Raw genomic sequence first — 16,489 nt, forward strand, 5'->3', positions numbered from 1 at the left:
CGTCATTGAACAGAGACCATGATGGCGGCGCTCGGTGCACCAGAAGTGATTTCACAGCTGGAAAACGCTGCTAAAGTTTTAATGGTGAGAAAGCTGCTGTTGTTTTTGCTGTGTGTGGTGTAGTATGATGGAGACTAAGTGTGTTAGAGAAAGTTAGCGGTGTGGAGCGGGTGTTTGGAGGAGGGTGGGCTAACAGCGATGCGTGGCGCCGCTTCTTTCCACATCCCGCAATAATACAGGCTGTGTTACACAGCGCTGCTTCAGTCTCTCACACTCACATTGAGGAGGCAGAGAAAAGCGATTCTACATGATCAGATTGTTTAGCTAAAGAAACGAAATAACACAGTTAACATGTTTTTATTGGTTTAAAGTGGAGAGTAGTTGGTGTGTGAGAGAGGGGCTGTGTGGTGGCTGTTGGCTAAACACACGCTGTTGATTCAGTCTCTGATTGCACATGTTATATATGAAACTTCAAGTCAGCAAAGTGGAAAACGTCTGTCTGTACCTGATTCGGTCATTTATTAATTAATATCTTCATACTGTTTAATTACTTGCAATTAATAAGCCCTTCGATGTCATTGTTGTTAGAAAGTTCAGCAAAGCTTTGAATACATTTTGTCTTAGTTAAAGTTTACATACACATGTAACATGAGTGATAAGGTATAATGTCCTGGCTTTTTTTTTTGTATCTGTAATTAAATGATTGCAACACTTCTTTGTCCAAAAAACAACAATTAATAAGAATATTATACAATACACAGTTGTTAAGGTTAATGTACTGGACTAGTAAGCAGAAGGTTGCCACTGTTGGGCCCTTGAGCAAGGCCCTTAACCCTCAGTTGCTTAGACTGTATACAGTAAGTTGCTTTGAATAAAAGCCTCTGCTAAATGACGAAAATGTACATGTAAATATACTTGGTCAAAAAAATACACTTATCAATTTAGCTCACTATTTCAATGGCATCCAAAGTTCCATAATCTCTTTTCAACCTTGTGGCACGACCCGTTATTTGCTTGTTGGCAATTGTAATTGACTACGACTGGTGCTTTTTCGGTGCCCATATAAATAGGACTAGTTTGACAGCACAGTATTGTTTTTGTTTAGATTGGAGGAAATCTGTGTGAAAGATTCCATACGAGAACCAGTACAAACAGGTCAGCTGAAAATTTGTAATGACCGAAGTGCTGGTGACATTGTACATAATACAGCAAGCTTTATATTGGAGTATGCTTAGAACTGGCATCTTTAAGCTTGATGGAAATCGGATACCAGGGGCCTTTGTTTGGCCTGTCCATTTTCACAACATAAGGTGACAGTTATGGTTTTCTAAATTTACCAACAAACTATTGAAAATGATATAAATACTGTTATTAAAACCTCCCTGTTTGCAGTAAGTAATCCTAAATGTTTTAAACATACACTTATGTCAACTGTTTTATTAAGCCATGTGTATGACAAAAATACTTAATATTTCTTAGTGTAATGTTTTATAGCTGCAATGTTTTGGCTAGTTTGACTGCAACCATCACATGACCAATGAAAAAACTCTAGCAGGGTTTTTTTGTGTGGACTCAAAGTGTATTCCTGCCACCACCATGCTTCACTGTGGGTATGGTGTTCTTTCGTTATGCGTGGCGGGGGCACAGTGGCTCGGTGGGTAGCACTGTAGCCTCATAGCAAAAGGTCCTAAGTTCGATTCCCAGGTGAAGGGGTCCAGGTCCTTTCTGTGTGGAGTTTGCATATTCTCCCTGTGTCTGGGTGGGTTTCCTCTGGGAGCTCCGGTTTCCTCCCACAGTCTAAACACATGCAAGTGAGGTGAATTGGAGATACAAAATTGTGTTTGACATTTAAAGACTTAAACTGATAAATCTTGTGTAACCAGTAATTACCTGTCCTGTCCTGTCATGAATGTAACTAAAGTGTGTAAAACATCCTGATTAATAAATGTTATGTGCAGTGTTGTTTTTCCACCAAACATAGCTTTTGGAATCATGGCTAAAAAGTTCAACCTTGGTCTCATCAGACCATAACACATTTTCCCCTCGTGCTTTTGGCAGACGTCATGTAGGTTTATGCAAATTGTAGCAGGTCTTGGATGTTTTTCTGGTCACCCTGACCCCCAGCCCAGACATAAAGAATACAGAAAATTTTCGTTGTCACAATCAGTACTTGCCAGAAATTTCTCCAGCTACTTTAATGTTGCTGTAGGCTTCTTGGCAGCCTTGTGAACCAAGCTTCTTCTTGTCTTTTTATCAGTTTTGGTGGGATGTCCAGTGCTTGGTAATGTCACTGTTGTGCAACATTTTATCCACTTGTTGATGACCGACTTCACTGTGTTCCATGGTACATGTAATGCCTTGAAGTTTTTGTACCCTTCCTTTTAACAATGAGATTGCTTTGATACTTTGCAAGTTCTGTGTGGATTGTGGCTTTTGCTGTAAGATGCTACTAAGTAAATGTCAGAAAAATTCTACTAGAAGAGTTAAACTCTGACCTTCACTTTTGAAAGATGTCATGGACTACTGTTTAACATGAGTTTGAATGTGATTGGTTCATTCTGAACACATTATTTTAGTAGCTCCCCCACCCAAAAAATTGAAATACAAAAATATTTGTTTGTTTTTCTATTAAATTGTACAGATTACAGGTCATGTTAAAGGTGAAAATAAAACGAAAAAATGAAATGATTTATTTTGGTCTTTTTTTACAATACAAACCTGGCATTTGAACAGGGGTGTGTATACTTTTTCTATTCACTTTATAGGGCTAGAGCTTACAATTATTAATTTGTTGTAATTAACTACTTTGTGGTCTTCTTTTTTGACCATGGCTTTGCTGAGGCTTTGCTGATTGGAGTTGCTGGCTCTTTGTCCTCCTTGTTTATAAACAAAAACTATGTGGAGATTTCACGTCATACTCCGGTATAAAAGAAAACTCACCTGTCAGGAAGAGCTTCAGTATTTATTAAGGTTCAGTCTGTACAAAGCAAATACATTTGTTCAGTTTTGGCTTTATTTGGGCATCTAGTGAAAAGCTAAAATAATTGCTAGCATTAAAAGCAAAGCACGTCTTCCTAAGAGTTGTGTGTGTTAATGTCTACTCATGTATACACACTTTGTGTTTTCAGGCACCACCGTCCGTGGTCAGCACAGAACAGCGGCAGCATGCAGAGCACATATTCCTTTCCTTTCGCAAATCCAAGTCACCTTTCGCTGTTTGTAAACACATCCTTGGTAAGTGTTGAGTGAAGATAAGATTGTTTGAGGTAGTTTGTAGTGTCTACAATATTACACTGCTCTTAGTCATTCCTAATTTTCCTCACAATCTAGTCATGTCTAGTTACCCTATTACATTTTACTTCCTCTCTACTACTGCTGACCACCACTCTTGATCGAGGAGAGCCATGACTGACACAAGCCCCTTCGACACGTGTGCATTAGCTAACTGCATCTTTTCACCGGCATTAGGCTGGTTTATATGGGGCTCAGTCACACACTGATCTCCATTATCCCTCTCCCTGATGCAGGCACCATCAGTCAGCCAGCAGAGGTCGTAACTGCATTTATGAGGAATCTCCTCTGGCATCCAACCCTGACAAATGAGTCAATCATTGTTTCGGTAGCAGAGCTGAGATTTGAGATGCCAGCTCTGGTGTGCTAGCGTGTTTTACCGCTGCCCCACCTGAGCACCCTCAAGGGTTCATCTAAATCAGACTTGCTAGATTGGACTTGTTTGTAATGCTTCTTGACCAAAAGAAATCATTAACAGAAAGTTAATAGAAGCCCAATAACTGTCATACTGAATTGTACCACTAACAGTTTTTTTATACAGTTTTAGGGTGTTTGCAAGTAACTAGAGCAGTATGGTAGTAATGCTATATTGGTTATACTTATCTGTCTAAAGTTGAGAAATGTAATGTAACTACTGTCATTGTTTTTTTTCCTCTCTTTATTTGGACTATGGATGTCCCGATCACGTTTTTTTGTTCCCGATCTTTAATTTTGATCCCGATCCGATACCGATTCTCAAACCGATACTAGTATTTTCTAGATATTGTCTAGATAAGAACTAGATAATACTGTTCACACAGTGCACACTTCAAGTACATTACAGTTATTCAGATTAATCCAATGTACATGTTTAACAACTGAATAGCTCTGCAGTGCTGTAGGGAAAAAAATTGCCTGCATCCAAGCTATTGCTTAATGTTCTTTTACAAAATAAAAGTAAACAAACCTAGTGCAGCATTCTAGTAAAAATGAAGTGAGATAATTCACTTTGAACTTTATATTCAAAGAACATAATTCTGTTTAATGCAGTGATACACTAAAAATGAACAAAAATCTCCACTCACAAGTGGTGTAGCAGCTTAACTTGAATATAAAAAAACAAATAAGTTACTTAACAGCATTACAGTAAAACCTGAATACCAAAATAAAATGGAAAGTCACTCTTTTGTTATGAAGGAAAGCCAGTTCTTAAAGTGCTTGTATTGTGACAATGGTTTGATGGAGTGAGTGTGTTTTGACCCTTTGGGGCTTCCATAGTGCATGGGATAGCGTGCTCGGCTCTGGCTGTCCGCTATTCGGAACAGAATAAGTTAATAAAGTGTTATGCTCCCGACAATTTGTGAATATACCGTGTATTTATTTCTTTATTAAGCAAGTGCATCACTACGACGCTCGGTTACATAACTAAGCCAATCAGAGTGCTTGATACTGAGATGTCGTTCAGTCTTGTAACACGTAAACTCGTAAAAGCTGTATGTTATGGTCCTGAAGTTTTCATACTCGGATTAAAAGTTATTGTTTTGTAAACCGGAGTGATCCTCGACTCACACACCATATAAACAGTAAAATTCTACAGTAATGAACGCAGCTCTGCTCCCACCGCCTCATGAAACGCTCGCATTACAGACATTACACCGCTGTTGCACTCGTTTCACTTTCCAATTTAAAGTATTTCCACACAGCGGACATGCTGACGTAAAACAAAAGATCGGGTTATGATCGGCATTAGTAAAGCCGATTTCCGATCAGTTAAAAATGCCTTGATCGGCCCCGATCCCGATCTGTGAGATCGGATCGGGACGTCCCTAATTTGGACACATTGGCATATAAGTGGTGTTCTAAATGTGCTGTAGATTATTTCTGACATTTTGACTTAAGTGATGAATAGGAGACACTTGTGTGATAAACTTTTGAACCCCAGTATGAGTATCAGCATAGTGGTCTGATTTCTCGTGTGTGTAGAGATCTGACGCTCTGCTCTGCATATACATAAAGTTATATATAAAGCTGTTTAATAATAGCTGTTTAGTGATTAATCATTAAAGTCTGTACCAGCATTGTTAGTTTGATGTTTTGCATGTTTCTTTATTTTACAGAGACCAGTAAGGTGGATTATGTACTTTTCCAAGCTGCCACGGCCATAATGGAAGCTGTGGTGAGAGAATGGATCCTGCTGGAGAAGAACAGTATTGAATCTCTCAGAACATTCCTCCTCACCTACGTCTTACAGAGACCCAAGTTAGTCTGAAGGAACCAATTTGGTTTTTACTTTTTTTCTAACAAATAACCATTACCCTATGGGCTTTCCTGACAAGATATCACTCTTCTGATTTGGATAATACTTGCACAAACTGAATGGAACACACAGTGCAAAAATAAACTTAATGAAATATGTCCTGACATTTTTACCAAAGTAAAAATGCAGCCATAGAAACATTGATCAGGTGGTCTATACCAGATGCCGCATTGGACACACACATGTAACACACTTGTATCTTGTCAGGGGGAAGCTACCCCATTCTGTAATACCTGCCAAATACTGATGTACTGACTGAATGCCCTAAATACTTACAGGAACGACAATGTGTCAGCAATACCTAGGACTGAGAATTTTTTAACCAAGCCAAAATATAAACAATCTTTAATTTTTTGAAAATACTATAACAACACTTAACAAGGACTATAGCCTGATAAAAAAAAAAAAACATACCTACCCTTCCTGCTGTGAATATAACCACTGTGTAAGCATAGTGTAAAACATCTAAATAATAAGTAAATTATAACATTTGCTCATGAATATGTTCTCCTGTTTTGCAGTCTACAGAAGTATGTTCGAGAGCAGATCTTGTTGGCAGTTGCTGTCATAGTAAAGCGAGGCTCGTTAGACAAATCCATCAGCTGTAAGAGCATCTTTCATGAAGTTAGCCAGCTCATCAGCAGTGGAAATCCTACTGTGGTAAGAGCTGATTCAGAATTGATTGGTACTGCTGAATGTTTCAGCATTTAACTTTACTCTTTGCTGTACAGGTTTCCCCCGCTATCCAAAAGTTGAGCATTTTGATAAAATCTATTGTAAGCTGAAATGGTGTAAAGCGAAGAAAGATTTATCATTCATTTATATATGAAGTTAAAAGAATTAAGTATTAGAAATGTATGTACAGTGGAATTTTACTTCCCAGAATTAGGAAGTTGTCAAGCACACTTGAAGGTTTTTGATTCCTGGGTAAAAATGCATGTGTAAAAAGGGTTTGTTATTTTGTGAGAATTAAACGCTTGATTAAACATGTTCTATGCATTACCTGCATTTCTCATTACTTAAGACATGTTATTCACTGGTGAATTTACCATGTTGATTGGGTGGCATAGTGGCTTGGTGGCCCTTAATCAAGAAGGTCCAGGGTTTGATTCCAAAGTCCAGGTCCTTTCTGTATGGTGTTTGCATGTTCTCCCCATGTCTGCACTGTTTTTTTTCCCCACAGTCCAAAGACATGCCAGTAAGGTGAATTGGAGATAGAATGTTTCACATTAAACTTGACCTGTCCTGTCATGAATAGCCAAAGTATAAAACATGACCTTAAAATTTTAATAAACCATGCTGAATTACTGGTACGTTTTTGGGCATGAATGTCCAGATACTTTTCTAATTATTTCTGATTCATTCCAGTTAACAGACATTTCTCTTGTACAATATCTTTATTGCCATTTAGCGTTTTATTCCTGTTTTATGTACCATATTAATTTAAAAGGTGTCTAAGTTTTTATCAGTAATATGTTGTATTTCGTCCAAGGAGAACTTGCCCTGGTAAGTTGCATTGTCATCCTACCTGGGTTGCATTTAAATGAGCATTTCTGTTGACGGCGTAAAGTTAATCCCTTCTGGAAAAAGACCACAGGCACTCTGACTAGTATGCGTAATTCAAGGCAGAATTAGGCCGATTTCCACTAATTATCAACATACAGAGAAGAGCAATCAACTTCTGGAACCATCTAAATAAGAGCGACCCCCAATCTTATCATTATAAAGCCCTGAAACACCAAGAGCTGAGCAAACATACCAGTCCCCTCATCCAACTGGTCCTGAGTCACTACACCCATACACCACTAACACACACAGATACACCACTAACACACACCGATACACCACTAACACACACAGACACTGTAATAACACACGCCGACACACCACTAACACACACTAACACAATAAAGACTCAGGAACAGGAGAAATCTGTAAACCCAATTAGAATAAACCAAATTACACAAAAACTCCGAACTAAATATCTGAATTATTGGGAAACTGAAACTAAAACTCAGAGTAAAATGCAGTGTTATTTGGCCCTAAACAGACACTACAGTGCAGCAGATTATCTGAGCGCAGTATCCGACCCTAAATTAAGAAACACCCTGACGAGGTACAGACTGAGCGCACACGACCTGGCCGTGGAGACTGGGCGACACACCCGGTCCTGGCTGCCCCGGGAGGAGAGGTTGTGTCAGCACTGCACTCTCAGTACAGTAGAGACGGAGCTGCACTTCCTCACCCGGTGTACCAAGTACCACCACGTCCGCTCCCAATTATTCCCTAAATTTAATAACATCATCCCCAACTTCACCTCCCTCCCAGACCCCGACAAACTGCCCCACCTACTGGGGGAGCACAGAGAGAGCTGCACACTAGCAGCACTCTATACACACACCTGCCACCAGGTGAGGGACAGTGGGTGACCATGTCTCATACACACACACACACGCACACACAAACTGATCGTTTTTCTACCTCATTAATGTAAATATTATAATTTTTATTGTTATTATTTTTGCACTGTTTTTATTAATATTTTATTCTATTTTATAATATTTTTTGCACATGTAACTGTTCTGTATATTTTTGTTTTTTCTTATTTTTATTTTTATATTTCCCTGTAACTTGCTTTGGCAATACGAATGTCCTTATTTGTCATGCCAATAAAGCTTCTTTTGAGTTTTGAGTAATCACAGTTGACGGTGTTGCCTTGTGTGTGCTGCATTGCTAAATTGAACTGATGTAAACGTTCTGGACGACTTGTGTGTGTGTATAGTGAAGTGCAGTTTAGGCTAATGTTCCTGGTTGGTGATATAACTAACCTCTACAAACTTTAAATGCAGAGGTTAGTTAATCAACCTTTTCTTTATCAGGACTCTGTTGGGTTGTCAAGTTTAGCTTTAATTCCACTTTTCCTGACATGAATTTGATAAACCAGCCTACCCCAGTGGTTCTCAACAGTAAGGCCGGTAGGTGGCACTGTTGCCTCACATCAAGAAGGTCCTGGGTTTGATCCCCAGGTGAAACGGTTCAGGTCCTTTCTGTGTGGAGTTTGCATGTTTTCCCTGTGTCTGGGGGTTTCCTCCGGGAGCTCCGGTTTCTTCCCACAGTCCAAAGACGTGAAAGTGAGGTTACCTGGAGATACAAAATTGTCCTTGACTGTGTTTGACATTAAATACTTGAACTGACGAATCTTAAGTAATGAGTAATTACCTGTTCTGTTGTGAATGTAACCAAAGTGTGTAAAACATGACGTTAAAATCTTAATAAATAAATGCTGATTTGACAAATATTGAGTTGTTTAGTTTATGATATTAACTGTAAGATACACACTGGTGTTTTAATGACTTAATATTCCATTGTCCTGCTTAACTTTTATGTGTGGTTGTTGAACATAGTTAATTAATGATATTTGTGTTTGTGTGGTTGGTTATATCCCTGTAGCAAACACTAGCTTGCTCCATCCTGACAGCTTTGTTAAGTGAGTTCTCCAGCTCCAATAAAACCAGTAACATTGGCCTCAGTATGGAGTTCCATGGCAGCTGCAAACGTGTCTTTCAGGTCAGCACCTTTTCCCCTATGTTGGATCATTTTCTGATTTGCCTTATTGTTTATTCATTCTAGTTTTAATGTGTGTGTGTGTGTATGTGTGTTACAGGAGGATGACCTGAAACAGATTTTTGTCCTCACCATGGAGGTTTTGCAAGAGTTCAGTTTAAGGGAAAATCTCAATGCTCAGATGTCGTCTGTGTTCCAGCGTTACCTTGCACTAGCCAATCAAGTTCTCAGCTGGAACTTTCTTCCACCTAATTATATCCTCTTTTGGAAATATCAAGTTGCTGTACTTTTTAAATTTGAAATGAAGGAAACTCTATATCTGTGTTTAGTAGATATCATGGTAGTTTTTTCCCTGATATTTCTAGTTTTGTTACTACTTTTATTTATTTATTTATTTTATAAAACCTTTGGGTAAACCTGAGGCATATTTTGTTCTAATGAGAGGGATTTAAAAAAGGCACTTTTTAAAACAAACCAAACAGTATCCGAACTTGCTGCCAGCCCTTCTAGTGACTGGTCAGTAAAAATAGTTTTTTTGTGTAAATACATTTGTTTATACAGTGTGAAAATGTGAAAATACTGTATTAGATATTAGTACAACCAGTGGTAGTCCTACTTTTTGAACATACAGTTTAGTATATATCATGCGGTTAGGGATGCAGCCTATTGTTTGATACAAGGCTGTATTGGTTTGCAGTAATGAACGTCACGCCTCTTCAAGTACAGAAGCTTCTAACGCTAATTACACTTAATTGTAGTAAGGTAAGATCATTTTTTTTACTAGTTTATCTTAATTTAACATTAAATTAAGGAAGGCTGGCAGCAAGTTCAGAGAAAAAAAAAATTAATTATGTTGTGGAGGAAGTTTCACACAAACCAATTTACACAAAACACTTTATTAATACTTGTTAAATAAATTAGCCTATTTGCACATTTTTTTTCCTAAATGATTAATCTTGCTGCTACATTGCTTGATCTGCATTGTTACATGAGCGCATGTATCATCTCCTTTTTCTTGCACATAGGAGTGCATGGTTCAGATTAGTGGCCCTGCCAAAGTCTGAGATTATTTAGATATATTCTAAAGAGAGGGAAACATAAACAATTTGTGGACTAAACGTAGTACTGTACACATAATAGGTTCCTGACAAGATAAAAACCAAGAACGTTTTGTGCGTATTATCAGAAGCATGTGTTGCACAGTGATTTTGTTATGGTTGTCAGGAGTTCTGGTTTTAATTTTTGCTCGCTGGGTGTTACAATGTCTGCTTAAAGCACACAATTATTTAAGTAAATTATTATAGAGAAAAGATGCTGCTGTTTAGTTAAATAAGTAAAAGGTTTAGCTTAGCTAATATTTGGCAACCCTACAGTGGATATACAAAGTTTACACATCCCTGTTAAAATGGCAGGTTTTTGAGATGTAAAAATAACTTGGACCAAGATAATTAATTTCAGTTTTATTCCCATCTTCAGTGTGACCTTTAATCTGTGCAATTCAATTAAAAAAAACTACTGAAATTGTTTTGAGGGGAAAAATAAAAACATAAAGTGTGCACCCCTCTTATAATTGTGGATGTAGTTGTGTTAAGAATAAACCAATGACATTCAAACTCAGCTAACTATAAATAGTAGTATAGTAGTCGCTGACACCCACCATCAATTAAAGTGACTCTGATTTACCCTACATAAAGTTCAGTTGCACTAGTAGGATTTTTGACATTTATTTAGTTGCGTCATATAAAGCCGTGGTCTACAAAAAGGATCTTCGAAAGGATCTTGTTGAAAGGTATTAGGAAAAGGGTACAAAGAAATTCCAAGGCATTACATTTACCATGGAACCTGGTAAACATACTCATCAGTTAATGAAAAAAATATGGCACAGCAGTGACATTTCCAAAGTTCACAAAAAGACAAAAGAAAACTGGTTTGGGAGGCTGCCAAGAGTCTTAAAGCAAAATGTGCATCACCCAAAGAAAACCACACCCATAGTGAAGCATGGTGGTGGCAGTGTTATGCATTGGGTCTGTTTTTCTTTAGCTACAGCTACAGGTTCAGGCCTCTGTTAAAAAGCCACAGATTAGGCACCCAGGTGGTGCAGCGGGATATTCCACTTGCACACCAGCACCGAGTTTCTGAACTCCTCGGTTCTAAACTCTGTGTCGCCTCCGGTCGGCTCAGCTACGTCTGCGGCTGCGTCATACGCTGTGTAAAGGACCCTGATTGGCGGAAGAGACGCTGTGCAGAAAGCAGGGGCGAAAAGAGGAGGGCTGTACACGTGTCAGAAGAGGCGTGTACAGCGAAGTGCTCTCCTCGGATGCAGTCTGGTATCTCTGGTAGCAGCGGAAGACAAAATTGAGTGCGCTAAATCAAGAGGAAAATGGTGAGAAAATGCATTTAAAAAAAACTAAGATTAAGATGAATTACACCTTTTAGCATGCCAACACCACAAATCATACCTCCACATCAGTAAAAGAATGGCTTCACCAGAAGATGATCAAAGTTTTGGAATGACCCAGTCAGAGCCCAGATCTGAATCCAATTAAAAATCTCTGGGGTGACCTGAAGAGGGCTTTGCACAGGAGATGCCCTCACAATCAGACATATTCTGAGCACTCTTGCAAAGAAGATACACCACACTGATAGACTTCTACTCAAATATATAATATATAATATTATAGTTTGTTTTTCAGTCGAACAGATTATAGGTCACATTAAAGATGGAAATGTAGACTTTTTAAATCCACTGTATGTTTAATGCCATTTTCTTTATGTGTTGTGAGGAAATATTTAAATAGTTGTGGTGTTTGTTTTCCATTGTGGTCCAAAAAAGGTTAATTTCTGGTACTTCTGTGAAGCTTCTCTGATCAAGGCCTTACTCTTTGATTGCTAGCTGTTATGTCTATCTCTGTGTTGCTCATTGGTCCATCATTGACTGTTGGGGTGCTAATCCCACTCAGACTGGCTGTGTCTCTTTGTTGGTTGACAGGGATCTAGGCTGGCGGCAGCGCCAACCAGGATCACATATCGCTTTCAAACAGGGTCTGTGCCTTTATGAGCTCCAATAAGTGTGCCTTTAAACTCTCGAGTCGATGAGTATCTGGTCGGAATGTCGAGCAGGCGCATGTGTCCCTTTGTGTTTATGTAGTTGCATTGAGATCACAGTAATCGTTGACGGGGTGGTACGTGAAGGAGATAGTCCTTTGGGACGAGGAGCATTTATTAAAGGCACTCGGGGGGGGCAGTATGTATACTTTGAGCGTGTGCATGCACACATGTTGACTTAAGGCCCGCGTTCAAAAATCCGCTTCTGACAGCCGCGTCTGCTTTATTCCCCTCAAAGTGCCGCTGTGTGTATGTAGTCTCCGCTCTGGCATGCGTGGCATTCGTCTATGTCTCTCTTCCTCCTCTCCTGGTGTGTAGAGGTGTCATGTGGAAGGCCAGACAGGCTCCTGTTGCTCCTCTGTAGGGCCGGTCCTTCCTGGGCCTTGTGTCAGTCAGGTGCTCTAAATGGGTAAGGGGGATGATAGACGAAACACACACATACAGAGGAGTGGCTTTCAAGTGCATGTGTTTTGGTTGGGGAGGGGCAGGTTTGTTGAGACAGAATTCTTTGAGTGGTGGTGCACTCACTGGTAGTACAGTAATATGTAAGAGTAATAGTGACCCTAATAGCCTGCATACATGTCTTAGCTAGCTGTCTGAGTCCCAGTCGACACTCCTAAGACTATTACTTTCAAGCAGTCCTCTTGTAATGTTTTTAGTGCCTGTGTTTACCATGTCTTTAAATATCTAACAAACAAATGTAATTTTAATAGCTCTACTATTGTCTGTATATTTATTTTGGTGGTGTTCTAACTTCTTGGCAAAGCCCCCTATACATCTTGCATTTTTCAGTACCCCCGTAACAAGTATTTTCCCCTTACAGCACATTATAAAATAGAATCCAGAGCATTTAGTTATTTATTTGTAATATTTACATCCTGATCTAGGTTGCGGTGTCTGTTTTTTTCTAAAGCACTGGATGCAAGGCAGAAACACAACCTAGACACAGTACCAGTTTCAAACCAAGGGGAAATTTAAAGTACCTAGGTTGTCCTTTGCCTGTTTCTAAGAGGTGGCTAAAAAACCAGAGTACCCAGTGGAAACTTACACAGCCTTAATTTGAACATGCTAAACTCCTTACATTTAGAAATCGGGGAAAAGGATAGAACCCAGATCCCCTGGACATTTTTACTATGTGGAGAAAATGCTTGTTGGCATCATGTGTTGTTGATTGATGGTTGTTATTGACCTTCCAATGCTTTTGTCATGTTGTAACCCAACTTTAGGTCATACAGACTAGCAGGTGGTTTTAAGATCAGCAGTATTATATAGGGTTTGAATTATTTTCACATGGTAGTATAATAGTAATAATAATTTAGACATGGCGGACATGTAAAAAGTATCCTGCTACTCAAATACTACATTATTAATATTTTTATTCCTTGTTTATTTGCTGCATCATTGAACTTATAATGACTTAAATTATAGTGGAATCCAGTTCTGCAGAAAATTTTCTAAGTTTTCTAAGGAGGATATATATATATATATATATATATATATATATGTATGTATTTATATTTATATAGTGATTTGTGTGTGTGTTTTTGTGGTGCAGCTATATTTGTATAGAATATTAAAAAGAGGGATGAATAGAAATCATACCATTAACGCTCGATTGCTTCTTAATGTTTAGGATTCTGCTCTGCTTTTTTGCCATCCTAAGCACAGGTCACGCAGAGTTCTGCTGGCCCAGCGCTATATTTAAAAGGCCATAAGGCCAGACTTGGTTGAGAGGGGGAGAAAGGAAAATGGGTGTGTGTATGGAAACATCTGCTTCTATTTTACAGATAATACTTTAACCGCACGCTGTTATGATTGTGTTGGTCCTTAAATTGTTGGTATTTGTTACTGTGTAATAAATGTATGTCCTTGATGTGATGCACGTACTGTAACGTGTGTCTGTAGGGAGTGACTAGGTTCGGCCAAAAGGAATGCTCGGCCTTTGCCGGTAACTGGCCTTGATCATACATTCCTGCGGGAGAGTTTTATTTTGCTCTCTCTCTCTCTTTTGCTCTCTCGCTCTCTCTCTCTCCGTCTTTATATCTCTGTGTGTCTCTTTCTTCCCGATTGGTTATTAAATGCACAGTAGTTGTAGTAATGAGATGGGAGGGGACAGTTGGCTTTATCCACAGTAACGTTTGGTCTGAAAAACTTGGGGACAGAAGTGGAAAAGCCTGAATAAAGTAAAGGAAAGGCTCTGAAGATAGTAAAAGCCGCAAGAGTCAGGGAGGAGTGAAGAGTTAGAGTTTTTAGACTGGTACATCTCTGCGATGCTGCTGCTGACCTTAACTGAGACATCACTGGGCAGACACTACATTGCCATGTTCGAAGCCACGCAGAACGTCATGCTGAAACCTACTGAATCTTGGAGGGAAGCCCTTCTAGACCAAAGAGTCATGGACCTCTTTTTCACTGTGAGTACAATTTCATTCATACCTTAAATTTTTTTTTCTTTTCAGTTTTTACTTACTACCTATCATTTCTGCTCCCTGCTGCTCTATTAAGTCATTTGATATTTACATTATATATGTAAAAAGCACTTACTGAGGTACACCTTATACCATCACTGGACCCCACTTATTAACCCCACTAACTGGTTAATGTTTTTATGTGCTTGCTAAACACTCTTATCAGGTACACCTATCTGGTATGTCCATCTATTGATTACCTTTACACTACATTAACCATACTGAGTATCTTTATTGGTGCACAGTTACTGAATTAAGCATCTGTTGCTCTGTACACTTTGCCACCCACAACACACTTGATGCCTGCAACACATTTAAAAAAAAGTTTGGTTAGAGAAATGTTTATATAAATCACATCCCTTTTCCTATTAATTACACTTTATATTCATGTTGAAACTGATGAATTGTTTGAGTTTTGCAAGTAAAACTGTCTTGCTTACTTTCTTGTCTGATTCTCTACTTCATGATGCACCATAAATTTTAATAGGAGTCAGATCTGGACTGCTGGCAGGCCAGTCCAGAACATTCGCACAGGTTTTACAAAGCCATGACATAGTCTTTCTTAAACAACCATGAACTTTCTGTGGAAAGGCATCACCCTAATTGTAGCATGTGTCTCTTTAAAATGTAAATATATCTGAATATCCTTCTCAGGTTCTCACAAGAATTTGAATGATGTCTGTAAGAATTTGTGCCCATTTGGTTAAAAGAGCATTTGTGTGGCTGGGCAGTGATGTTGTTCAAGAAAGCCCTAATTGATGTTCCAGTTCATTCCAAAGCTGTTCAGTGGGGCTGAGGTCAGTGCTCTGTGCAGGTCACTGGGGCTTTTTTAAATCAAGTTTTTCTTCATGTCTTAATAGACCTTGCTTTGTGCACAGGGGCACTGTAATGCAGGAAAAGGCCTTCCCTAAACTGTTGCTGTAAAGTTACATATAACGAAAACATATAAGCTCGGTGGGTAGCACTGTTATCTCACAACAAGAAGGTACTGCGTTTGATTCCCAGGTGTGGCGGTCAAGGTCCTTTCTGTGTGGAGTTTGCATGATCTCCCCATGTCTGTGTGGGTTTCCTCCGGAAGCTTCAGTTTCCTCCCTCAGTCTAAAGACATGCAAGTGAGGTGAATTGGAGATACAAAATTATCCATGACTGTGTTTGATATCAAAGACTTGAACTGATGAATCTTCTGTAACCAGTAACTACCTGTCCTGTCATAATTGTAACCAAAGTGTGTAAAACATGACTTTAAAATCCTAATAAATAATAATAATTAAGTGATTTATTTTGTCTGTTAGTAATTGTTGTGGCTGTAATAATTTCCTGTAGTTTACCAAAGTAAAAAAAATGTTGAAGCAGCTAAGCTGCCAGAAACCAAACAGCCTAAAAGTATTATGCAAGTTGTATGAGAGGAAGCTTTGGCAGATTTGAGAGCTTTGTGTGGAACAAATCAGTCATCTTTCCATCACCATCCAAAGCATGACTTCCAAATATTCCTCCCCATTCTTCCATTACATATTCATAGTCTCCCTAAGCCATCAGCTGCCAAATATTGCTCTCCTTTTTCATCAGCACCATGACCATGAGGCATTAAGTCCATGGCCACACTCGCACTGTACATTAGCATGTTGTGTCTCACCATTAACACTTTTTATGTATTTTATATACTTATAAGTAGTACACTTACAATAATTTTTTTAATGCATTTAATTAATACATATTAAGTTATTAAAATACAATACAAGTGTAATAAAACATAAACTTGGTTCTT

General features: G+C 38.7%; 1 protein-coding gene across 1 annotated transcript in view; it reads left to right on the plus strand.

Annotated features, from left to right (window-relative positions):
* xpo4 (exportin 4) overlaps nt 1–16,489 on the plus strand; it is a 38,237-nt gene continuing 21,748 nt past the window's right edge. Inside the window, exons 1-7 of the mRNA XM_063005581.1 lie at nt 1–84; nt 3,129–3,234; nt 5,388–5,529; nt 6,109–6,247; nt 9,038–9,154; nt 9,252–9,405; nt 14,558–14,670. Of these exons, the coding sequence (XP_062861651.1) occupies nt 19–84; nt 3,129–3,234; nt 5,388–5,529; nt 6,109–6,247; nt 9,038–9,154; nt 9,252–9,405; nt 14,558–14,670 (837 nt within the window). The 5' untranslated portion in view covers nt 1–18. The remainder of the gene's footprint in view (nt 85–3,128; nt 3,235–5,387; nt 5,530–6,108; nt 6,248–9,037; nt 9,155–9,251; nt 9,406–14,557; nt 14,671–16,489) is intronic.

Source organism: Trichomycterus rosablanca, chromosome 12, assembly GCF_030014385.1.
Source record: "Trichomycterus rosablanca isolate fTriRos1 chromosome 12, fTriRos1.hap1, whole genome shotgun sequence".
In the NCBI taxonomy this organism is placed as follows: domain Eukaryota; kingdom Metazoa; phylum Chordata; class Actinopteri; order Siluriformes; family Trichomycteridae; genus Trichomycterus; species Trichomycterus rosablanca.